Source organism: Glycine soja, chromosome 19 (genome assembly GCF_004193775.1).
Source record: "Glycine soja cultivar W05 chromosome 19, ASM419377v2, whole genome shotgun sequence".
Lineage (NCBI taxonomy): Eukaryota > Viridiplantae > Streptophyta > Magnoliopsida > Fabales > Fabaceae > Glycine > Glycine soja.
In genome coordinates this window covers 749136-775630 of record NC_041020.1, presented here as the reverse complement: position 1 = coordinate 775630, position 26495 = coordinate 749136, and the positions used below count along the sequence as shown (strand labels likewise).

Sequence of the window (26495 nt, the reverse complement as noted above, 5' to 3'; positions counted from 1 at the left end):
CATAGAGCTGCATGTTTAGATTAAAACACGAGAGATCAAACAAATTTCACATAGAGGAAATATCCTTTTACATACAGATGCAATTTTAAAAATTAACATGTACCAATCATTGTAAGCAGCTTGACCAGAGAAAGAAGCTAGCATATGCCTCAAACAGTCAAACCAAAATAGGGTAAATTCAAATGCAATATTTTGTAGAGCAAATAGCATATCTGCATAAAAAATTAAACAAGTTATCAGTATCAATATTTTTTATGGATGAAGTTGCCTAAATTTTTATATGAAAATACATAATACAATTTTAATGCATTCCCAAACTTGTGTAGTACCCTTAAAATGCAAAAACAAAATTATAAGATCTGTTCTGCAGGAGTAACAAATTAACACATGAAGGGTTAAAAAGATTCAGAAAAAGGAAAAAAGTATAAAATAATTTCATAGTCTTCATTTCAGAATATTGAAGTAACTAAAATTGGACGATGAAATCATTTGTGAATGAACTCTAAAATAATAGATGGATGCATGGTTTTACTTACCATCATTGATATTTTCCTGTGACTCCAGTGGCTATGTACCAACAACAAACACTCCAGAAAATGGAATTGAGCTATTGAAAAATCACTTTCCGTTTCAACCTGTAGAAAAAAAATGTTATTTTTAAAAAAAGAAATCAGAAGCCAGGACAGTGTCATTCATTCAGAGACCTAATTCATCATAGTTTCATCATAGTTTCATCATACTAGCAGATAGAAGTACTAGAAAAATGCAGCTGAGAATCATCAATGCCAATATATATGATCAGGTAACACAGTTTTGTCTAAAAACAAGTACATGCAGAAGCATCGCATTTAACAAGCAAGCAATATGCTGCAATGCTGCAACACCTAAGAATAAAATGAATGTTCGGTAACTAATGACTAAAATCAGTGTTTTATAATTCCACTCAATTTCTAAACTTTCAACTCCTTACCTCAGTTGGGTTTTTATTTTAAATATAATAAAGGTTAAATTGTGATTTTGGTTCCATAGTTTCACAACATTGTATTCCTTATGTTCTCTGCAAACACCTCTTCTATCTCCACAATTAAAAATCAAAGAGACTAACGATAGGTTATAATGCCAACTCAAATATTAGCCTCCTGAAGCATGCCAACATCATTTGCCCCATCACCAATAGAAAATGTTGTCTTCCCTGTTCCCAATTTAACCAATCTTGTAACCTGCATATTTTTTTGGCTTATGTGATTCTAATGTTTATGAAGCTCGTTCTTTTTTTTATTTTTTGAGAAATTTCCATAACATAATGTAAGACATGAGTATGAAGTAAGAAGAAAGAAGAGTGTGGGCCAGAAAGCAAATTTACCAAACAAGCTAAAGGAAGATGATGCCACAACAACTCCCAATGATAGAGTACTCTTCACAGAATGGATGCCACGTTCCAGAACTTATGTACTTCACCGCCTTCACTTTTTTCCTTGTGTTCTAAATACGAGAAAAAAATTTGGTTGAAATTCAATTTCAACAGTGGATATTGATGATAGAGACTCTTGCATGCAAAACAGAATAAGAAAAAAGTTTATACATGAAGAATGTAGCCGAGGCGTCTTCCTTTAACAAATATTCATAAATTTACGTGTAACTTGTGCTAATATTGTTTGCTAAATGCTAACCAAAAAGAGTGAAATATTTGCAATAAAAAAATTGTATTTCAAAAGCTGGGAAGATATTCTAGAGAATTGGAACCTAATGAAGAGGTACACATGAGAATTGGTGCATGTGTAATTTCCAACTAGTGGTTCATCTTACTCTTAAATCTTCAGGTTTTCAGTGTGAGCAATCTTTGATGATGAGCTACCTAAACAAGTTCTGGGCAATTACTAATACATCTGAGAGATAGATTGAAGCAAAGGGAGTTGTGAAATGTAAATGCTCCTAAACTGTACTATATACCAACAAATTAGTCCAATCGTTTATTATAAATAATATAATTTCAGGATCACTTTGATATGTCGTCACATTTGTACATTTCTAGATTAAATTGATCCTTTAAAAAATATAGGGACTAAATTATCAATGAATACATAATTCTGGGACTAAATAGATTATTTATCCAATTTCAGAAACACTCAAAACATGATATATTTTATCCAAATGCATCCATTCATGACCCTATCATATACCATGCTGTCATGACATTCTACTTTATTGTCATGTTAGTATTTCTGCTAAATATAGATGTAGTTAAACTAAAATTACATAATTAAAATACGCATCCGTCACAAATTTTATAAATCCCTCACAAAGGTAGCCAATAATTGTGAAGGAATATATTCTGTCTTAAAACTTCTCGTCACTAATTTTGATTTTTCTAGTAGTGTATATTTTTGTTGTTGTTGTTCTAGTAGTGTATATAAAGGTCCTACAGAGGAAATATTCTTTAATAACAGAATTTTTTTAAAGAAATGACAATTTAGTACCTTCAGGCAAAGTTTGGCAGAAACATCCTAATCAAAAGTGCCTACAGTAATTATTGGAAGTAAAGTGAAGAAGACATTGTAAAATGACATGTACCAATCATTGTAAGCAGCTTGACCGGAGAAAGAGGCATATGCCTCAAACCGAAATAGGGTAAATCAAAATGGACTCTTTTTAATTTTTATTGAAAAAAAAATCAACCTGCATAAAAAATGAAACAAGTTATCAGTGCATTTATTTTTTTATTTTTGTGTGGATGAAGAGACCTAAATTTTACCTCAACAGGCATGATGCAATTTATTGCGTTCCCAAACCTGTAGTACTCTTAAAATGCAAACAGAAAATTATTGAATCAATTTTCAGCAGAAAGAACAAATCAACACACCAAAGGTTAAAAAATAAGAGAAAGGAAATTTTTTTTTGAAATATTTCAGTCTTCATTTCAGAATATTGAGGCAACTAAAATTGGATGCATTTGAGGGTGAACACTAAAATTGATGGATGCATGGTTTTACACATCAGATATTGTTTGGTTAATTGTGAACATTGTTTCTTAAGGATAAGGTTTTATGGTTTATATCCCAACAAATATCAGCCTAATGGCAGAAATTAAAGGATTTAATATCTGATATCAGGTTTTATATATCTAAGAAAAGAAGAAAATAAAAGATGAACAATTGATGAAAAAGATGGAGTAGCATAGCACTTCTAACAATTATATTCTGTGGATAACATTACAATAGTAACCTGTGCTGCAAGCATATATGGGTTTGACAACTGGGTCGATTATGTATGATGCAATTTCTCCATAATGTAACATAATCTACCAAGTCCTGCTTGTTTACATATTAAGACCACATGTTAAACAACACAAAAGAGTAGAGAATATTAGTGAGTGGACATGGTAGATGAAGGGTACGCGTTTAGTTAAACAACTTAATTATGTACTTGTTCAATAAGTTATTATTCCATAACATCTTGTGCCACAAATTTGATAACGAAACTTATTAGAATAAGCAAAAAAAAAAAAAAAAATTCGGTAAGCTCTACAAAATACTTCCCTAGTTAAATTAAAAATTCTCTTCATTTATTATGAATTGGAAGAACATAAATCTTTTTAAGGACAGGTAAAAGCACAGCCCAGATAGGTATAATCAAATGTATCCCTATACCTGGCATCGATTCAGCACTGCTAATGCCAACTCCAATATCAACCTCTTGAAGCATGTCAACATCATTTGCTCCATTCAGATAGATAATTTTGTCTTCCCTTGTAACCTGCATATTAATATTTTTTGGGTTGGTGTGATTATAATGTTTATGAAGTTTGAGTTCTTTATCCTCTTTTCAGAAACTTCCATAACATAATGTAAGAAGTATGAAGTAAGAAGGAAAAAAGCAGGAGGTTGGAAAAGAAAACAAATTTACCAACAAGCTAAAGGAAGATGATGCCACTACAACTCCCAATGACAGAGTACTCCTTACAGAAAGGATGCCACATGCCAGAACTTTTGCACTTCACTTCCTTCTCTGTTTTCCTTGTGTCCTAAAAATTAGAAACACATTTGGTTGGAATTGTTGAATATTGATAATAGAAATTCTTGAATATAAAACAAAATATTTAAAAAATTGATTCACGAAGAAACACTTGTCGATTTACGTGTGTTAGTTGTTTTGCTGTTGTTTGCTAATGAATTAAATGCTAACTAGAGAGTGAAATATTTGCAACAAACAAGATGGTATTTCAAAAGCTGCTGAGATATTGCGGAGAATTGGCACCTTATCATGAAGAGAGGTAAACATGAGAATTGGTGCATGTATAATTTGGAACTTGTGGTTCATCTTCTTCCTAAAATTCTCCTATTTTTAATGTGATTAATCTTTCTCCAGTAGATAATCCTTCTCTGGGAAATGATTCAAATTGAGGGCACTCACTATTTTCAAGATCCTTTGAGATGATTATGAGTGTGCTCCATTGAAATCATTTGTAGATTACGAATCCCCTTGAGTTCAAGCGAATGGAGTTTTTGAAACAAATGTAGCGGAAAGTTCGTTAGAGCTTCACAACCACCAACAATCTTCAATTTTACAAGGAAATCATAGCAATGGCTCATGATAATATTCATATTTGCAATCCTTTCGAGCCACAATTCTTTCATGCCGTGTCCTCTAATGGTGAGCCTTCCACAGTCACTAATCCATTGTCGCTTTAAATGAAATCGATTTATGTATTTATATGTTCATACCATATTAAGAAGCGATGCCTTGAATTCTAATGTACCGCATTATCCTTTGAATCTCTATAATGTCAAATATCATTGTAAAATACTTGATTTATTTTCTCCTAAAATACAATTGGATCTATCAAGTAAAATTAAGTAAGTTTGACATTAACATGTTTAAACTTTAGAGGAAATTAGACTCATATCCCATGTGTTTTTTTCAAATTTTGCATGTGACAATTCTCTTTCTTTACCCACCCCACCCGTGCCCACAATTGAAAATATTGTTAGCTGGTTATGACTGTGAGTTTCATATGTCAGCCAATTAAAGATAATTTCATTTGTCATCATTTGGTGGGTAAAGGTTTTAGATTTAGATTCAGCTTCCACTTCACATTTGGTGAGTTCATAGTCTATTTCATCCAAGAGATCCTCTGCATCAAACAAAGCATCTTTGACAGCAAAAAGCCATCCTCTCACACGTGGATCATTGAACTGCTTTTGTTCTGCATCATCAGCCGGAGCATCAATGGATAGCAGCATGATGTTCAACTTGCTGAGCAGCATTTCATCAAGTTTCCTTGGACAAAAGAAGTCAAGAACTTTCGGAGAAGCGAGCCTGTCAAATGCAACCTGAAGGAAAGCAGAAAGAAGAGCACCACCAACAAATTCTGCTGCCATGGTAGGAAAGAGAGTGGATAAACGGAAATCAGAAATTTGAAGTGCAGTTTAAGGATAAATGGATAAATGATTCAGTGCAGCAGGGATGCTATACTGATGGAATGAGTAATAAGCTATTTTACCAATGATGACTTTACTTTAAGGATAGTGGAACATCTTTTTCTTTGATGGTCACTCAACCAATAACTTTTGAGTCTTTCTAAAAGCACAAATATTCTCAGCTTTATTCAATAATGACTCGCTACCGATGATTCCATGTATATACACATTCGCCAAGTTGTAAATAGTGATCATTAGATTATGAATGGATGGTTCAAATTTTGGATACATATTTTAAGTTTGATTTTCATTCAGTGGTTTGGATCAGTTGAATGTGTCAATGTTTGAAATCCTGACTGTAGGAAATGTGTATCCAAAGAGGCTTGATGGCCCCAGTCAAGCAGTGACAACAAACACAAACATTCACAGTTGTATTCCATGAATGAATGTCTGACTATGATTAAGCTGAGGGTAGCTCTTTGGAGTAATTTTCCAAGAAGAATCCTTATAAGTTATAAGATGCTTTGTGTGTGTCGTTTCTTTATTTTTATTAGCTGAGGGTAGCTCTACCTTTAAAAAAAACTTCGTACCCCATTGCCCAGAGGCTCTTCGCTATGCGAAGGTATGGGGGAGGGATGTTGTACGCAGCCTTACCCTTGCATATGCAAAGAAGCTGTTTCCGGATTCGAACCCATGACCAACAAGTCACCAAGGCACAACTTTACCGCTACACCAGGGCTCGCCCTCAGGGTAGCTCTACCTTTAATTTCATTAAATTGATTATGGGAATCGCAAACTTCAACTTCTTGGATGTTCTCTAACTTGATAATTTTTGAAAAAATCTTTTCTTAATCAAATATAGTATATGCATGTAAATTTATTTGATGTATTAATTAGCATGCTTTATTTCACTTAATTGACTATAATGAAATATTTAAGCGAGTTTAGTACGTTTAGTCAGTTACAATTTTTAATATGTTTAATCAAGATTAAGTAATTTGTCCTTCACCAAATGACAATGATCTGAAGAACTATGTTCGTGAAATGGTTAGTTGGTAGCTACATACGTCTTTACATGTCAGGTCATGGTTAATAAAGTCGTGATTGTCTGATGAAAATACATGCTGAGTAAACAAGAACTGGGAGAGTTGAAGTCACAATCCTAAAATTAATCACAAAAAGCATTTCCTTGGAATTCTTTTAATCTTCTTGTTTAGTAGATCAAGTTTAGGGTCGCTATAATCGAATGGCTTCTTACTTCCTGAGACTGTTAAACAATGCATTTAGATAAGTGATATTGATATAGATGGTTTTTAGAAAGCTTCAGACCCTGCAGTTATTAATGGAGACATATAACAACGATCCCTTTATGGATCATGAACTTTAAGTCTTCCGAATAACCTGTTTTATTGTAGTTGCAACAATGATCTTTCTTGAATATAGGCATAGTGTAGAAGTTCTTACTCTTCTGTTACCAGTGACAGATTATCTAGCTAGGAGCTATGTTCAATCTTTGCAGATTGCCAAGATTAGTGGGTGGAGTCAGAATTTGGATTTAAGAATGTTCTGTATTTGTTGGTAGAAGGAGGAAGATGGTCTTGTGACGGTTGTAGAGTAAACTTCTAAAAACTTAAAGAGAATCATATTGTATATCAGTGTGAAGTTTATTGAAGTGTTGTTAGTTTTACTCATAATTTTTGGGCTTTCCTATTATCAGCATCTATGCTTTTTGTGGATGCATTGGCATTAATTTCTTAACACTCTATTGTCACTATCTCATCTAACCAATTTTTAACATGGCTTCTTTCCCTTGATAGTTGAGATACTAAAATTCATTTAAGGGACTAATCTCTCCCAATAAATATTTTTTTATACACGAATTTGAGGGTCAAAGCCCTGACCACACTCTGTTTGTCTTGAAAAGTGTACAAAAAAAGTCACAAAACAAACTATTAATAGTCTTTTAGTTTACATTAATATCATGACCCTCACACACACACAAATATCATGTTTAAAATGTTTTTGGAACTTCCACCAGACAATAATAAAGATCGTATATATCAAATATCTATTGCTTTTTCCGTTCACAAATAGAAAGGCCTTTTTTGGCACAACAATTACACAAGCTTTACATAGCTAATCTACATCAGGTGACTGCTACACAAATCCTGCCTCTTCTATCTTAAAAAAAAATTGGAAACCGAAGGAGGAAAAGTAAAGAATTAAAATTAAAAGCTATTTGCAATTCTCACTACTACTTCAATGCCACTTCCCAACTCAGCAAGAAACTAAATACAATTTCAAGTTTCTAAGAATGGATGTTTAGAAGCATTTACATTTTCACAACTCCCTTTGCTTCAATCTTTCTCTCAGATGTAGTAGTTTGTCCTGGACTTGTTTAGGTAACTCATCATCAGATAAGCCAACTTCATGCCCTTCTACTTGTTTTCTCTGTATAATATCATGGTACATTGGTAGAAACCGACTTTGGAAAGACCTATAGGAGAAATAGGGTAGAAGCACACACACAACAACCAAAAGGGTAACCAGCCAATATAGACCACTTGGAGCACATGCTTCCACAAAAACCCTGTAAGCTGTAGTGGATATGGCTGGAGAGAGGTAACCGTAAACCAACACAAATACATACCAAAATGCAATGCTGCCCCATATAAAAAAATGCTGTATCCAGGTGAAGTAGTTGATGGAAAGTGCCATTTGGCAATTCACAGTCCACACCACACATGTATACATTGTGACCCCAAGTATTTCAAAATCTACCACCTTGCCATCTCTTCGGAAGGCTTGATTCAAGACAGAATTAGTGGTCAAGAAGAAGATCACTAAAGAACTAAGGACTCCATTCAACATCCAGCCAAGAATCCGGGGCCAGCTGAAGAGGATGTCCTCTACTCCCTCTAGATATAGATAGGGATGCTGTAAAAAAGATGGTGTGATTAGCACAGGATCTCAATTTTCTACTTACCATTAATTTAAAATCAAGAGCCACAAAGGAAATCAGTAGACATGTCATCGATACATTAGCATAAGAATTGTAATATTTTATAGATCATACAAATTTCAGATAAATTATAGTATGTCTGGTGACTGATGTCTATGATAATGAATGTTGGGATTTTAAAGGGCCAACACGAGAAAAAGGTGAGTAGTAGAAATGAGCAAATTAAGATGGATGTGTGGCTACACAAGAAAGGACCACCAGAAGCACCAGTTTGAAGATTATATTGCAAGGTTTTTAGTCATGTGAAAAGGGGGAGAAGGAGACCAACAAAGACATTGAGAGAAGTTAAGAGGGATCTAAAGGTAAATAATATCTCTAAAGATCTAGTCCTTAACCGAATCAAATGACGTTATGTGATTCATATAGTTGGTCTCACCTAGTGGGAAAAGGCTTTTGTTGGTGGTGGTATTGACTGGTCTATTTAATGATAAAGAACATGTCTTTTATTCACAAACATGTGTACATGTTTGCGTGCACATTTAGTTTTAGAAACTCTAATATGATAGGAAAGGTGTAGGAAAAGGGGAAGGCTGGCTATAAAGGTTAACTCAAAAGAAGGTAAAGTGGTTGCAAATAGTTTTCTTCCACAAAAACGAGAAAATATTTGTAACAGGGAGTAGGAGGAAGATAGGATAAGCATATTATAGACCTAGTACAAGCTAGTTTTGGTAAACAGTAGAAGTCATGTAGAACTTAAAAACACTTGGATAAGAGGAAATTCAAGGTATTCAGAGTACTTAGGTGAATTTATATCAAATTTAAGTTGATAATGCTTTATGAAGCACTCTACAATTAAAGAAGATGTATTCAGGCAAAGGGAAACTGGAGAAACAAATGTTTAAAAACATTAAAAAGCATCCGAAATCAGTGGTGACGTGTTTTGAGTGATTGGAGGAACCTCACTGAAAGCACACTCCTTTTTCCATTGGCTCTAGAGGCAGAACCAAGACTTTCAAAAAAGAAGCAATAAACATAAAATTTAAGGTGTTGATCATATATTAATTATAAAAAAGGTGTTCACGGTTGAAATGTAACATATTTAATCAAATGGTCACAGGTAAACTGGTAACATGAAGGTCCTATAGAGAAAAATTCAGTGTGTACAGTTCTTATCTTATAAGAAGAATAACTGTATATATCTACCTGCTGGTCCTTAAATATCTTTAATACAGACAGAATTAATTTTAAAAAATGACAATTTAGTACCTTTAGGCAAAGTTTGGCAGAAACATCCTGATCAAAAACACCTAGAGCGATTACTGGAAGTGAAGTGAAGAAGACATTGTAAAATGACATGTACCAATCATTGTAAGCAGCTTGACCAGAGAAAGAAGCATATGCCTCAAACCAAAATAGGGTAAATCCAAATGCAATGTTTTTATAGAAAAAATAGCATATCTGCATAACAAATAAAACAAGTTATCAGTGACAATTTTTTTTGTGGATGAAGTTGCCTAAATTTTTATCTGAACAGGCATGGTACAATTTAATGCATTCCCAAACACATGTAGTACTCTTAAAATGAAAACAGAAAATTATAAGATCATTTTCATCAGGAGTAACCAATCAACTCATAAGGGTTAAAAAATATGAGAAAAAAGAAAAAAAAAATCAACTATTTCATGGTCTTCATTTCAGAATATTAAGGGAACTAAAATTGGACCATGAAAGCATTTGAGTTGGTGAACACTAAATCTTTAGTGGCAAGACTTTGAAAAATATATGGATGCATGCTTTTACCATCATTGATATACGCCGATAACACCAGTGGCCATGTACCAACAACAAACGCTCCAGAAACCGGAATTGAGCTATTGCAAAATCACTTGCCATTACAGCCTGTAGACAACATTTTTTTCAAAAAAAAAAACAATCAGAAACTTAAACACAGTCATTCGAACTTAATTCATCATTAGTTTATCAATACATACACTGGCATATACTTGGCTACATGCAGAAAGAAAAGGGTACAAGAAAAATGCAGCAGAGAATCATCAATGCCCATATGATCAGGTAACACAATTATGTCCAAAAAAGTACAGAAGCTACATACATTAAACAAGTAAAATACTGCAATGCTGCAACTCTTAAAATAAAATGAATGCTCTGTAACTAATGGAAAAAACGTTATGTAATTCCACTCAATTTCTAGAATTTCAACTTATTAACCTCTGTTGGGTTTTATTTTAGATATCATAAAAGAAAAGGGAAGGAATTGTATAGAAAGACGGCTTAATTCCGTCACCCATAACCCGCCTTAATTGTTAATAATTCTAACAAATTACACATATAGCATTGTTTCAACTTAATAACCAATTAGACTAGCTTAATCCACATATAGCATTGTTAATAATTCTAACAAATTACACATTAGACCATGATATTACCAATTGTTGGAAAGTCACCGTAATTGTGGTTACCCCTAACCCGTCTTAATTGTGGCCAATTAGATTTGATTACAAGTGTCTTAGAAAGGGCTACCTATGAAGGGGCTGACAGAAAAGCTGACTGAAATGTCGTAATGCGAAACGACCAGGACGTAAACTCTCAGGGGTTGAGATCTCACATTGACTAGAGATATAGTCAATGTAGTCCTTATAAAGTTTGAGCAATCCTCACCTTCCAAATTGATTCTGTAAGGACAAGTTAGGCCCAAAACATAAGATGATATTAAAGTCTATCCTAGATCCATTCTAAGGCCACTGGCATTGCCATGCTCCAGGATCATAGCCTTCACCGTGATGGGTTGTGTGGAAAAGTCTTTTTAAATGCGGTCACCCCTAACCTGTCTTAATTGCAGCTTATCGGAGTTAGTTGCCAAGTGTCTCGGAAAGGACTACCAACAACGTTGCCTCTTTGGGGCTTGAGAACTCACATCAACTTCCAGTCCTTATAAAATCTGGGCAATCCTCGCATTAAATTTGGTTTTGAAGGGAAGAGTTAAGCCAAAAATCTAAGAATAATATTCCCCAACATTCCTCCTCAAGGTAACGCATAGATGTAAGTATAACATTTGTTTCAGAGATCATAAAACTGCTCAACCAAAAGGCTGAGTAATAAGATCATCACTCCACTGATCACCAAACCCAATATAGCAAACTACAATCAACTTTCTTCTCACAAGGTTCAATATTCCAAGTTTAGGCACAATCTACATAGAAGTTTGATTCTCATTAAACGTCTTCATGGGTTTTGTCACTTGAACACGATTATTAATATTATGAATACAGTTTCTTAAAATTATGTATTTATCCCAACAAAAATCAGCCTGACAGAAGCAGTTAATGGCTTTAATATCTGATACATATTACAGTTTTATCTAAGAAAGAGAAACAACTAATGAAAAAGATGGATTAGCATAGTCACTTTTAACAGTTCTATTATGTACATAATAATATTAATAATAACCTATATTGCATGCATATGGGTTTAACAACTTGGATGATTTTGTATAATCCAATTTCTCCATAATTTAACATAATCTACCAAATGCATGTTCACATATTAAAACCACATGTTAAGAGAGCACAAAGTTATGAACAGATGGACATGGTTAGATTAAGGGTAAATTCAGGTAAAAAGCTTAACTAAATAGTTATTCAATAAGTTATTATCTCAATAGAGCTTATGCCATGAATTTGAAACATAAAACTTATTGGAATAAGCTAAAAAGAGCTTATTTTGATAAGCTTCACTAAGAAGCTTATTGAAGTAAACTAGAAGAGCTTATAAGCTATTTCCTTAAACTCAAACTCCCTACAAGCTCTTCCAAATGCCTCCTAAGGACAGGTAAAAGCACATCTCAAATAGGTATAATCAAATTTATCTTTAGACCTGCATCCCTTCAGCACCACTAATGCCAACTCCAATATCAGCCTCCTGAAGCATGCCAACATCGTTTGCCCCATCGCCGATAGATAATATTGTCTTCCCTGTTCCCAATTTCACCAATTTTGTAACCTGCATATTTTTTTTGGCTGATGTGATTAAAATGTTTTCACACCAAAGCAATGATGGCAATACAAGGAACTTCCATTTTTTATATGACAGAAATTCAAATTGCACAACCATAGTACTCACACGAGCTTTTTGTTTGGGTGAAGATCGGCAACATATGACAGAAGCACAATTAATTGCCAGCTCAAAGAAGGCCCTTTCCAAATTCTTGTTAAGAGAATAATCCAAGGACTTCCCATCAATTATCAAGCCAAACCCAGTTGTATTAGAACTCTCTTTCGCAGACTTGATTTGCGAGATTCCTTCTCTAATTTGCTTCTTAATGCTTTCAATAGAGGCCTAAGCAATTGTTGTATCAAAGGTCTATAATTCTGAGAGAAATTAAATGACAAAAAACTTCCAAGATCATGTACCTTTGATAGAGCTTCCTTGTCCCCTTGTTTTTCCAATGATAGGATATCTGGTGAATCCAGAGTGATCACTATCTGTTTCATGTCTTGTCTTAGTAAACTACATGCATACCTGTAAAAACAAAAGGCAAAAAAGACCAACTTAAATTGTATGCTACTTCCTTAGAAAAATAATCTAGATCAAGCCTTTTTAACGTACCCTATGTTGACCGCAGTTTCCATCTTGTCTCCAGTTAATACCCATAACTTGATTTTTGCCTGGGCGAGCTTTTCAATGCATTCAGGAACCTGTACTTTCAAGTAAACATAATAAACTTTATTAACTAATCAAGAACATAACTAGAGGTGTTAGTAACTGATTTTTCGGGGGTCAATTTTCCCCACATTTAGTGGTCTATTTTCTGAAACTGGAGTTCATTTTTTTGTCAAAAACTTTCATTTTATCATCACAATGTATGGAAATCAATACTTGGGGTGAAGTTGTAAAATGTACACTATAATATAGGCAAAAACTTATATAATTGAAGTATAAAAATTAAAAGGTTTATACTTACCCCCTTTTGCAGTCTATCCTCAACTGCGGTAGCACCAAGAAGAATCAAATCCCTTTCCATCTTATCAGCAGCTGCATCCACCAGCGCATCTCGGTCTTCTGTTACAGTAGTTTTGATCTTTGAAAATTCATTGTCCCACAACTTATATTCTTCTTCATCAAGTTCACGGTATGTGATTACAAGGGTTCTTAAACCAGCCTCAGAATATCTTTTGATATGATCCCTGGTTTCAGCCTCAAACTGTCTTCCATGTTGCGAGAGCCTTTCAAACATTACACTGAATATATGCATGGAAATGCACAATTTGACATCACTTCATGTAACTTGCTACTAATAATGCGTTATTTAAAAAGCATATGGATATTATTTGAAACCTGTCAGCACCCTTGCATAGGAGCAATAATTGATTTTCCTCATTCCTCACTATCACTGACATTCTTTTGCGGGAACTGCTGAACTCTAAGACATGCAGAAGCTGGTACACTCTACTCATAAAAAATTAACCCAACGAACAATAAATTAAACACAAATTTTCAAATGAATGAAACTGTGCCAAAATTACAATATGGATATATAAAGTCAAAGCATTTTAAATCACTTTCTCTCAGTACGGACCAAAGATATCAAACAGGTTCAAACCTACAAACTAAATATATACCACAATCACAGTATTTTATCCAAATAAATTATAAAATTTCAAGTTGAATTTTCTCTTATTGAGAGTTCAAGATGATTTTCATATAGTTTGCAATTCTTTTGACATTTATTTGCTTCACTTTTTTAAGTGCATGATCTTTATTATCCTCCTTTTTCAGCCCATATTCTTCACAACATGAAAGGCTTTAAGCAAATAATTTTCTTCCTCTCAATTTTTCAACCTAAAACCAGATTTAAGAACACAGTCTACACAGACACTTTCTGAAAATCCTTTCCTTCACAGTTTATTCGCAAAAGGAAAATTTCCTCCTAACTATAATCTACATCATCCAAGAAATTACAATAAACCCCTAGTTGTACTTTTTCTTTTATGGGTCTTATATACAATGAAAGTTGAATATATATATATATATATATATATATATGAAGATGTGAAAGGAAGAGTAACTGAGTAAATCATAACTTCGAAATTCCTATTATAGTTTTCATTTAGTGAGATCAAACTTTGTTGACTACATAAGCTGAACTACTCTATTAAATAAGAATTCTATCTCACATCTGAGATTCTGAGGTGACAATTTTGGCCACCAAAATTACGGGGAGTGTATCAGCAGATAGGGCGGATATGTATAACTATAACAAAAACATGGTAAAAAGAGCTAGCCAACCTGTCAACCTTTTTTCCACTTTCATAATTCAATTCATGCAATGATATGCTTGTTTGTGTCCTTGCAAAAAACTCAAAACCAAGCTCCCTTGCAGCTATGACAAAAGCCGCTTCATCTGGTGACTCAGCTTCATAGGAAATTTCTCTTGACTCTTTATCTACATCTGGAATAGCTGTGTGACAAATAGCTAAAACTCGAAAGAATCTCTGAATGAAGTCTGTATATGGTTCATTAACCCATTGCCCGTTCATTATCCGCTCATCTCTAAAGTTAAAGCCCTTAATTGGATGCCGAGAGTCCACAAAGTCATTACTCTGACCCAACAAATCAGATGATCCCCCATCAACTTCAGATTCCACATCTTTTCCTCTCCTAGCAAGTGCCTTCTCCACTTCTGTCATACCACGGCCATACGGAATGCCCCCTATTGAACATTTGACAAACTCCATCGAGTTACATGTCAAAGTACCAGTTTTATCACTCAATATTGTATCAACCTGACCAAGTTCTTCATTCAAATTAGATGTACGTGCACGAGCTGGCCTATCTGTTTCTTCATAATACATTTCCTGGTCATGGTTGATGAAAATACTCTGCAGAACTTTCACAAGTTCTATGGACACATAAAGTGATATTGGAATTAGATATCCATACAACATGAGAGCAGTCAAAAAATGAAGAACAGCAGCAAGTGTTGCCCTTCTAGGATCATAAAACACCGTTGTGTTGTCTGGACGAAGATACCATCTTCTATACCTGCCAGAACTAATATCCCTTTTGGTCTCAACACCAAAAAAGACAGAACCAATAAAGGATATCAAAACCAAGGTACTGAAGAGGATGTAGATTATCTTATCCATTTTTCTCTCAATTTTGCTTCTCTTGGACGGAGGATCAGTGGAGTTCTGCATGACTTTTGTATCATGGCCAGTAAAGATAACAACGCCATAGATATAATCAGTGTTTTTCAGCTTAGAATCTCTTAACAGGATCTGCTGCAAGGAAAGAGGATATTCTTTACCATCATATTGTAAAGTTCCAATAAATGAGTACAGATTTTCATTAGGATCCTCACATTTAACCACAGCCTTAAACTTTTGGAGAGATTTTTCATCTTGAAGATGAATTGACACCTCCAAGGCATGCTTTAATTTTAGATTAGTTTCTCCATCAAGATTCATAGTCTCGACATAACAAACCCCATCATCATAGCTTGATGAAAGCAGAAGAAGATCAGCAGGAAAGTATTCATCCTTATACACTTTAATGATATCACCAACACGGAGTTTCTTCCATCTAGTCTCCACAAATGTATAATTTCTACCATATACCTGAACCTTTCGGTTGTTTGCCTCTATATCCTGAAGAATTAAAAGAATTTTAGCCAGGAAAACTTCTACTCCCCAAATGATATATAGGATGTCAATGGGGAAAAAGAAAAGAAAAATAAAACTTTCCATAACCAAAAGATTTAAAAGAAATGAATCCAAAAGAGTGACTCTTAACAGAACACAAAAGTCAAGTACATCCAAAGCAAGTGGCTAACAGAAAAAAGAATATGCCAATAAAAAGAAAACAAGTTACATAGGCATAAAGCAGCACTTAATTACATGACAGAATAATATGGAACAGTATCATTTCCTAGAATCGTCTTTTCAAGAATTAAGGAAGATGACAAATTTCTGACACAAATTGGAATGCAATTGAATTATATTATATTAGATGTGTTCAAAGAGAAAAAAGAGAGTTTTACAATAGCCATTCCACTTTCCAGAAACAAAAGAGCATTCAAATATACATATATGTCAATAAGATCATAATAATTTTCTAATCTTACTTAGAGCATTGGAAGACAGTGAAGATTCTCAACCGACACCTTGATCATCAGCAGTAGTAACTAGCAAGGGGAAAACTACTCCCATTTTTTTTATTCTTTCATAATTTTTTTCAAAACCACAAACAAATGCAAGCTTACTCATAACAGCATAATGCCAATTGAGTATGGTCCAATTTTATTGGACTTGTACATAAACATGGACCTTTATAGAAAGCACCACCAGGGGGAAGGGGCAATTCGTACTTTTTGTAGGCATGATTTGGGCCACAACATCAAGGTTTTATAATCAGCCGCATTTGTCCACAATTTACTCGCAATATCAACAAACGCGACGAAATCACAACGCGACCACAACTGATATTTAAAACCTTTATAACATTCAAAATTTGAAAGGAAAAAAAAATACAAAACACAACAATACCTGTTTTCTCCTCCTCCAATCTTCCACAGCTTCCTTGGCCATAGTAGCTCCAATCACAACCAGCAAAGGAGCAACAATACTCAGAGCAGTAAAAGGTGCCAATGGACTAAATGAAACACACGCAACAACAAGAAAGTAGATATTTGCAACCCTCCTGAACTGCTCAAACAAAGACTTGGGGATGAAATTAAAAGCTGTATACTTGGTTGTTGAAACATAATTTCCTCCATAATTCAACTGAACTGCTTCAGGGTTATCTGGATCATTGCAGTGGACAACCCTTGAGTACCCCTTCTGCCCAATTTGGGAATGACCATCTCTGAATGGATATTTCAAACAAGAAAAACTGTACAATTTGCTGAAACGTATCCTCCTTTTGCTCCCTTCAGGCATTTTCCAAATGGGGTGTGTCTAATGTGTCTGCTTCACTTCACTTACAAAATCCAACTAATCCTCTAATTCTCCAAGGGATCAAAGAAGCACCCATCATTCATAACTCCCTCAAGCACAGTTTTTTTTTATCCTCAGCATCAACACCCTCACCTACTCTGAGAAGAAGAATGAAAGCAGCAAAGTACAAGGCCAGAAAATTTTTTATTAAAGGAAAAATAATAAAAATTAGGCCAACCCCTTCACCTAATAATGGCCACACTCAATTAATATGAAAAGAACCCCCCAACATGGCAAGTCCAAGATAAAAATAAAAAATGAAAAAGAAAATAATAATAATAATAAAAACACTTGATTTGCTTTGATCCGTTTAAATTTCCCAATTCAAAAAAGAACACAAAGCCTCAACTGCACCACAATCACAGCCAAAAATGAGCTACAAAGTGTTCTTGAACATTTGAAAACCCCCTTAAAGTAGAGTTTTTGTTCTGGAATTCCTTGCTCTCAATGGAAGCTGCAGATGTCTCTTCTTTGCAAGTTCAACCGAATTTTAGAGAGAGAAACAGAGAAGGAGAGAGAGGATCAAAAAGCAAGAGCTTGGTATGAGTAGCAGTTAACTTTGCCGCTTCTAAAAGCAAACAAATGAGAGAGACAGAGAAACATTGATAGAACCGACTACTGAGCAGGTCATTACTGCTAATAATATTTACTGCCTTCACTTCAATTCACTTCTTCACCTTTCATTCATTTCGTTCAAAAGAAAAATAATGAAAAGTACACGAAAGAAAAACAGATAGAGACCAAAACAGAAAAACGGGTGAATACTCAAAATAATAATACTAACACCAACAACTATAGTATAATACTAACACCAACAACTACTGTTTGTCCATCTGACAACTATTAATCGAATAATTTAATATTTGAATCTGATTAATCTATAAATATAAAATAAATCATATTAAAAATAAAATATTCACCTTATGTAATTTATTATCTCCAATAAAAATTTATCATTATTTTAACAAATCAACATCATATCAATATCGTGTTAAAGAAAATAATAATAATAACAATAGTATAATAGTATACCCTTTGTTGTTGTTTGCATGACATGAAGACTAGGACTTTTAGTTGGTGCAATCCACAAAACACTTTAACGTTTTTGTTTGTTGCTTTGTTACACGTGTTGTTACATTGACAACAACAAAGCCTGATACCGATAGATACTCCTTCCCTTGTCCTAGCTAATAAGCCAGATGCGGCTCCCTTTTCCATCTGTCACAAACACTCACTTGGGTTAATATTTTAGTATTCATTTAATTACCATTTTTTTTCTTGTCATCTTATTATCGTTATTATGTAAATTTGATCCTTATTCCTTTAAGCAAATTTAGATTCTTTCTGTTTTTAATTATCTAATTTTCATATATATGGTACTTGAGATTTAATATTTAACAAAAGAGTCTTATTAACTAATGTTTTAAAGAATTAAAAGAAAAAAAATATTTATTATGAACAGCCTAAAAAAACATTAAAAAAATTATAAATATTATAATTTTATGCATTTCAATAAAAAAAATACTCTTTTTATTCCGTTAATTAATGACTTAAACACATTGATTTATATTTGTCTTAACAAAAATACGGATGTAATTTTTCATTATATTATCACATCCATAACCACTTTCATATTGACCTAGGTTTTTTTTTTTTACTAAATTGACATGTAAACATTTTCATTAAATATTAATATCAATTTAATATATAATTTGAAAAAAAATAACTAAATTAGTAAGTAGTCAAATTTGAAAAATAAATAAATGTCTAAATTTGTGAAATAATATAATAATAAGATTAAAAGTGCAATTAGATTTATTTTTTCTGAATATGTTTGTCCTCATCTTTTACTACATTTTTGGAGGCAAATGGGTAGTGCTGTCCATGTTGAACCACATGAACTTTTCTTAAGAGTAACGAAAATTTGGTATAGTTAATTAAAACGTACCAAGAATAAACTAACATGTTGATCAATTAGTTCATGATAAATTGTTAGTGTATGAATTCTTAATTTTTTTTGTTTTGATTTTGGTTGAGGTTTAGGTTAAAAGTAGAAGACAAATACATTTGTTTGTAGTAGTTTAGAGGTAGACGCATGTTGATATACCCAACCGTAAGAAACAAGAAAAGGAGTCACATCGATCCCACCCATTAAAAGAAAGAAAGAAAAAACTCGAAATGGACATGCAAGGTGATAACGTAAGAAAAAAAAAACTCGAAATGGACATGCAAGGTGATAACGTTTGGATATGAATAGAAAGTTCCAAATGTTACCATGACAAGTATTTAGTATGAGAGCATGTGACCATGCACAACTTCACAAGTGTCTTGCATGTGCCTATGCATCTTCTTCCATTAAATGTGTGTATAGGGAGAATGAAACCATGTCATTTGCTGCTTCCAACTCCTACATATATAATAGGTTAATAAATAAAATTCATTTGCTTCTCTCTAAGAATATTGCTATTTTCTTGCTAGATTTCAGACGACTTTGACCCTAATATAAAACTATATATATTATTTTCTAAGAATTTTACACTGATTCATTGCCAGGATAAAAAATTACACTATTAATCAATTAAAAATTATCATTAATATAAATTTTAAAATAATTATTGTAATAATTAATAAAATTGTTATGCTATAATAATTTGTTATTATCTGTTCATTTTCTCATCTTTTTTAATTAGTGTAAGCTTTTGAGAGAGAAAATATTTTAAAAAGTACTAGTATGACGTCAATATCACCTAGCTAGCAATTATTTTGCTTTAACTTTTTCCGTAGATTTTGTGGCAGATCTTTTCCATTTGATTATACGTTTTAAAAGTTATTTTGCATTTTTTTAATTAATAAATATTTTTCTGTTCTTGTGTCTTTTCTCTTTATTTTTCAGAAGAATTTTCAAAAAGTGGTTTTTTTGTATTTTTTGATGAAATTTGCCAGACTTTAGTATTTTGTTAATTTTATAATTAATAATTAAAAAGATAAGGAATTTCTTTTGCGTGGCCCCACATCGCGGTCCTATATGACAACAAGTCTCTTCCCCTACTCAACTTAAGTGTTGCATTCATGATCATGAAGAAAAATTGTGTGTGAAACAAGCTATAAATATTATTAATTAGACATTTGAAGCAGTTTTAGGGTAAAAATGCATAAATTATAATTGCTCAATCATAAATGTTTAAACTTATACGCTCTTCCATGAATCCATGATATCATTTTTTGAATATATATTTTGTATGTTAATTAAGAGTTTAATTTCTAGGTATTATTAATTAAGAGTTTAGTATAATTTTTAAGATAATGATTATAAAAACGAACAGTTTTATTGTACATTACGATTTTTTATTAAACAATAGTATAAAATTATTTTTTATTGCATGTGCAGATTACTTTATCATTGATTAAGAATTTATAATAAACAATAATGTTTGATGAAAAAAAAAATAAGAATAAAGATAATCACTCCTTGTGCGTAGACATGTGGTCCTCTCCTAAAATTGAGGGCAACTTGGCAGTTGGCACCTTTGAAGAGTTGGGAAATCCCAAACATAGCACGACACATGCCATGAGGCCATCTTGGCCAGCTTCATCTCCCAATCACTAATGCTTGTCCTTCTACATACTAAATGTGCTAAAGAAATTTAGATATAGATGTTATCATATATATATATATATATATATATATATATATGTGATGTATAATTTTTTCAATATTATTTAATTATAGATTATCATTTGAATTACTTTCAAATAATTATTTTAAAAATTAATAAACTTATCATACATAAAATAAATTATGATAAAATAATTGTGTAAAATTATATAATACTTTTCTCATATATATATATATATATATAAAAATAAAAGGTTTGCTTACATACTCTCACGTCTCAAGTTAGAGTTAACAACCTACATCAAATTATTTGAATCAAAAACTTAATTATTTCTTTTATCATAATAAATTTATTTAAGAATAATATAGTAATTTAATATTTATATTTTTAAACTCATTTATTTCTCTCCCCCACTCATTTTCACGTAATTTAATGTTTATATATTTTTTAAAATTAAAATTAAAAAAAATTAGAAAGAGGAGAGAGAATGAGTAGAGAATAAAAATAAATGAGTTTTAAAATATAAATATTAAATTATTATATTTTCCTAAACTAAATTTATCATAAAAATAATTTAATATAAATTACTAAAATATTAGTTTTTTAGCAAAGCTCTATATATATAAAGAATAGGGTATATATCATCAAAGATCTGGAATGAAGAGGCTCCCTACCCATTTGTTCATTAGCTAGACAAGACATTTTGCCATCTTAGTATTTGTCATTCTTAGTTTTGTTGGGTTGTTTTGTTTTGTTCTACTACTGTGTTATTCCCACGAAATAAAAAAGTTCCGTGAGCGAATGAAAGTTAAATTTGTGATTAAAAACTTATTTAAAACAGAAAAAACAAGTTTTATTTTGTGAAATAATAATCAAATTTTAACATATATTTTTAATATACTTTATACTATTAAATTAATTTTTTTGTGAATTACATTTCATAAAATAAATTTATCATTTTCAATTAAACTCTTAAAATTATAAATTTAAAAATATAAAAAGTGTATAGTGGAATTCTGTTACATATGATCGGAAAACCATTTGATTCACATATGACGGCAACAATTGCAGATAGCAATAAAAGCAACCGTATGACAAGGGTTATTATTAATTGTGAGAATAACTATAATAAAGATTAATAGTAATGATAGCAAGTACCACAAAAATAATTAAAAAGAACAATTATATATGCAACAGGTAAGGATACGGTCCCTTAAAAAAAACAGGTAAGGAAAAAATTTATAATTCTAAGGGTGAAGGGGGCTTAAGGGTGAATGGAAAAATGAGGAAAAAAAATTAAGGGTTTGAATATTTTATTGATATTTTTAATAAAATTAATAAATTAATATTTATCTATAAAAAAATTACAAAAGGTAAAGATTACGAAACTAGAATAATTAGCTTTAGTTTATTGGTGCTAGCCAGCTAGCAACATGAACTAAAACAAATTTGCCTAACGCTTCTTGCACACTACATGATAGTCTCTTTTGATGTGTTTGGTGTTGTTGTCACATAAAAGATGTAAAGTTAGTTTTAACATGTTTGGATCAGTCTTGCTTCGATATTATTTCTTACTCTAAATAATGATCAAAGGATTCATGTCAAGATGGGAAATATCCTACTTGAGTATGAGTTCCTAAGTTTTTCCAAAATAATGCTTAGTATAGGTGAAAAAAAAAAGAAAAAAGATGAAAAAGAAGATTTGTATGAAAATAAAGGTGAAAAGGTATAAACGAGGTTGCAAATGAAAGCAGTAAAGAAAAGTGATAATGTAAAAAGATAAAAGGCAGAAAGATAAAATATTGGTGTTTGATTGATTGCGTCTTTAAAATTTGAATTACAAGATCTCTATTTACAAGCTATAATTTTTTTCCTTGATGACTTTTTAGAACATGATTTGAGAGTCATACAGTTAACTAGGTGTGAGGTCATTTTATTAGTTTTACACTGATTTGACTCATTTTGACAATTGAATTCGGTGGTTAGTATGAGTTGAATTTGACTAACATTTTGGTTAAATGCTATTAAAATTTAGACATGTTCTTTTTTTCTACAAACTGATGAGTTATTTCAAATGTTCATGACAATCCCTTCCTATTTTTTAGGAACATTATCATTTATCAATTTTAATCATTACAAATCTTTTGAATATCAACAAAAGGTAAAAAAAAAAAAACATCATTTTATCTTTTTATTAAATGAAATCAGATCATTTTAACTAATTTTTTAAGCTTAAAGTTAGTTGAATTTGGTCAATTCGGCTAACAGTATAAATAATTGACTTTATCCAAAATTAATACTAAAGTTAGAGAACACATGAAAGGGCATAATTATTATACAATGAAGCTAATATTTGGGTTTTGTTGTTGTTAAGTAAAAGAGTTTGTCAATGAGTTTTTTTTTAAGCAAATGAGTCTCTTAAAGTGTTTTGTAGGCGAATGCAAGTTGTGGTTTTTAATCATAAGTGACGAGACACTCTAGAGGCCTATATCTAGAACACTATACAATGCATACTTTATTTGCCAAATATGGATTCCAAGCTTTGACCGAGTAATCCCAAGTCTAAGGAAACACTTGAGATTCCATAAGTCTCTATTGTTAAATTAGTGATCTAAAAATTGTTTAAGTTTTTGAACCATAAAAGATATTGACAAATGATCCCTGTCAAAATCCTAACAATCTGTATTATCCTTGCTCTGGTAAAAATTTCAATGGTAACCCTTAAATGAGTTTTCTTTTATTGGTTGAAAAATATTACAAACTACAAAATCACTATTGAAGTTTATTAAATAAGAAGTAAGACTTATAATTTTTTTATGATTTTTAATAGATTTTAATCAAGGTAATATACTCAAAAGATTATTAAAATGTGTGTTTAAAATTTCTTGTCATGACACAATTACCATGCACGGGGCAGAGTGATGAAACGTTTCTTTTCTCTTGAGAAACAATTTCAAATTTATGGATGACAACATAAAAAATTTGTTCTTCCTCTAAATGGAGATTATATGCAATCCAACCCATATTTTAAAGAAAGAAAAACCATGAAGAAAAAGAAAAAAAAAATATGTAATACTTTAATGTTTTTAGTGTTTTTTTCCAATTAGAATTATAATTTCATCGTGATAGCCTATACTAACCTTTAATGCACCTTTTATTACACAAACTGTTGACTCTAATTAGAAAACCACTCTCAAATACTTAAAATGAATTGTATCTTTTATTTGAAGAAGAAAAAAAGGGTAACATTACAACTCAAAAAGACTATATGCATTAATTGGTTGGTAGAGATTAAATAAATATAAATAATAAGAAAGAGAAATAAGTGGAGAAAAAAAATAAGAAAGTCTCGTTATTTAATAAGAAAGAAATACATAAAATTTTAAAAGTGGCGCAACACATTACTTTTTATTTTCTTATCTCACATTTAAAGGAGAAAGAAGGATTTTTTTATAATTTTTTTCCTAAAATACTTGTATTTTTATTTATAATTTTCAATCTTTTACAAGGATACATGATTATTTATTTAACACAAAGTTATTTACTTTATTAAAAAAACATTTATTTTCTTTCTCTTTATTTTGATTTATACTTCTCTCTTGTTAAACAATTATAAAAGTTTGCTTTTTCTCTTACTATTTTCTTTTTGCTTAAATTTGTTTACTTTTATTTTCTCTTTTCTGGTTTTCTTTGATAAAATAATAAATATGATGAAGGTACTATGCCGTGTACAATGTGGTGAGTAGGGGAGCCACGTGTGCATGGACCCCACATAGCAGGTAGGGCAAAAAAACAGAATAGTAGTAAAACGTGTCCAATCCAATGTCACTGAATATATATATATATATAATATCAGTGTAATTTAAGTATCGAATATAATTTTATTATTTTATGATGTCATCTTTTTTATTTAAAAGTATTAATTAGATTTCTATATAAAAAAATAATTGAATATTTTTTTTGTAAACACTTATGACTTAACTATAAATTAGATAGAAAATACTTAACTAACACTCTTCTGTCTATCTTTTTTTTTTGTTACGTCACATTGCTTATAATATTTATAATTTTTCTCTTTTATTTCTCTCTAGATGTCTAATGATATATTAGGTGTTTAAGAATAATTTTAAAAAATTATTAGAAAGACATGTATAAAAATTAAACTCATCAAAAATTCACTATATACACGTGTAAGAGAAATTTGTTAATTGCTTGGATATATATATATATATATATATATATATATATATATATATATATATAATTTATATATATGCATGATTGTTGATAAAATACTCCAAAGGAACACTTGTTTAATTCTTTTGAAAGACGAGGAGATTGATAAAACCTTGGAACACACATTCTCATGTGCATGATGTCTTGCTTGATTCTATGAGTCACGCTAGCTATGTGATATTCGTTCATGGAATTAGGAGGAACTTTCTGTAGCGTGTACTCTAGAGTTTTCGAAGATTTAAATTTGTTAATCTTTTGTACTCTCGCGTATATAATTTACCACGAGTTATCCCTCTCTTTGTGCACTTGTTCAAGGGAAAGTATATATTTCCCTCTCTATCTTTTCAATTATACAAGATGCACATGCATGCAAGTGTCGGCAAGAGAGAAAAAAATCTTCTTTTTTTTTGTAATTATTTGAGAGATGGGAATGAAAAAGAATGAAATGTGAAATGCAATTAATAGCATGATAAAAAGAAAAGACATTATAAGATAGCATTATATAATACAGTTCTGCCAAAAATAACTAAAGTTGGCCATGGAAATTAGAGAATTTGGCTATGGCTAGGAAGTCAATGATCGTGGCCACAGATGGATTAATTATTGGGTGGTTCTAATGTTTAGGAATGTGGCAAAAGTTAGGTACTTGGGTTTTTTTTTTTTTTTTTGTGGATGAGGAAGATGCAAAAATTCTATCCTTATTTTCCAAGATCTTATTACACTAGTTATTGCATAATATGACACTCAACCAACCCTTCAAACTACATGTTGGATAATGAAAAAATTCCATGTATTGTATTCAATAATAAAGAAGATGTTAAATAATTGTTTTAGACTAAAGTGTGTTACACACTATCCTAATTTGTTGGGTGGGTGTAGAAAAGTTCCATATCGTTATGTAGTATACGTACGTGATACACATGATTCAGTGATTTCTGACATAGTTGAGAAACATATGCATTGTATGGCTATCTAGTCAGATTGGGAAGTTTGAAAATTCCTAGGAATGAAGGTTAAGTCAACTGATGGAAGACTCTTACACTTAATAAACGAGTCCCCTTCGTGTGCTACGCACGCATGCAAGTGCAACAATCATTTTGAGATGTACGGGTGAATGGAATGGAAGAAAGAATAGGAAAAAAAGGTAAGGGGAAAAAGAAAAAAAAAACAATTTACAGATATGATATTTAAATGATGTAACGAGAAATAGAGATGGAAAGAAAAATTGACAATAAAGGAGATGAAAGAG

At 31.7% G+C, this 26495-nt stretch overlaps 1 protein-coding gene across 2 annotated transcripts; it reads right to left on the bottom strand.

Moving 5' to 3' along the window:
- Positions 1–7446: 7446 nt before the first annotated feature.
- On the bottom strand, positions 7447–18128 carry LOC114400024 (probable phospholipid-transporting ATPase 8). 2 transcript variants are annotated; one of them, XM_028362268.1, is made up of 11 exons: positions 16944–18126; positions 14686–16046; positions 13735–13845; positions 13361–13637; positions 13006–13094; positions 12810–12918; positions 12520–12735; positions 12274–12399; positions 10180–10278; positions 9646–9837; positions 7447–8354 (listed from the first exon to the last, which is right to left on the bottom strand). In XM_028362268.1, exons 1-11 carry the CDS (start codon positions 17334–17336, stop codon positions 7758–7760), a joined length of 3570 nt encoding a protein of 1189 aa, XP_028218069.1. In that variant the 5' UTR covers positions 17337–18126; the 3' UTR covers positions 7447–7757. The 2 variants fall into 2 exon arrangements, with proteins under 2 accessions (XP_028218069.1, XP_028218070.1); XM_028362269.1 differs by lacking the exon at positions 9646–9837 and having other exon boundaries at positions 16944–18128.
- Between the last annotated feature and the right edge of the window lie 8367 nt (positions 18129–26495).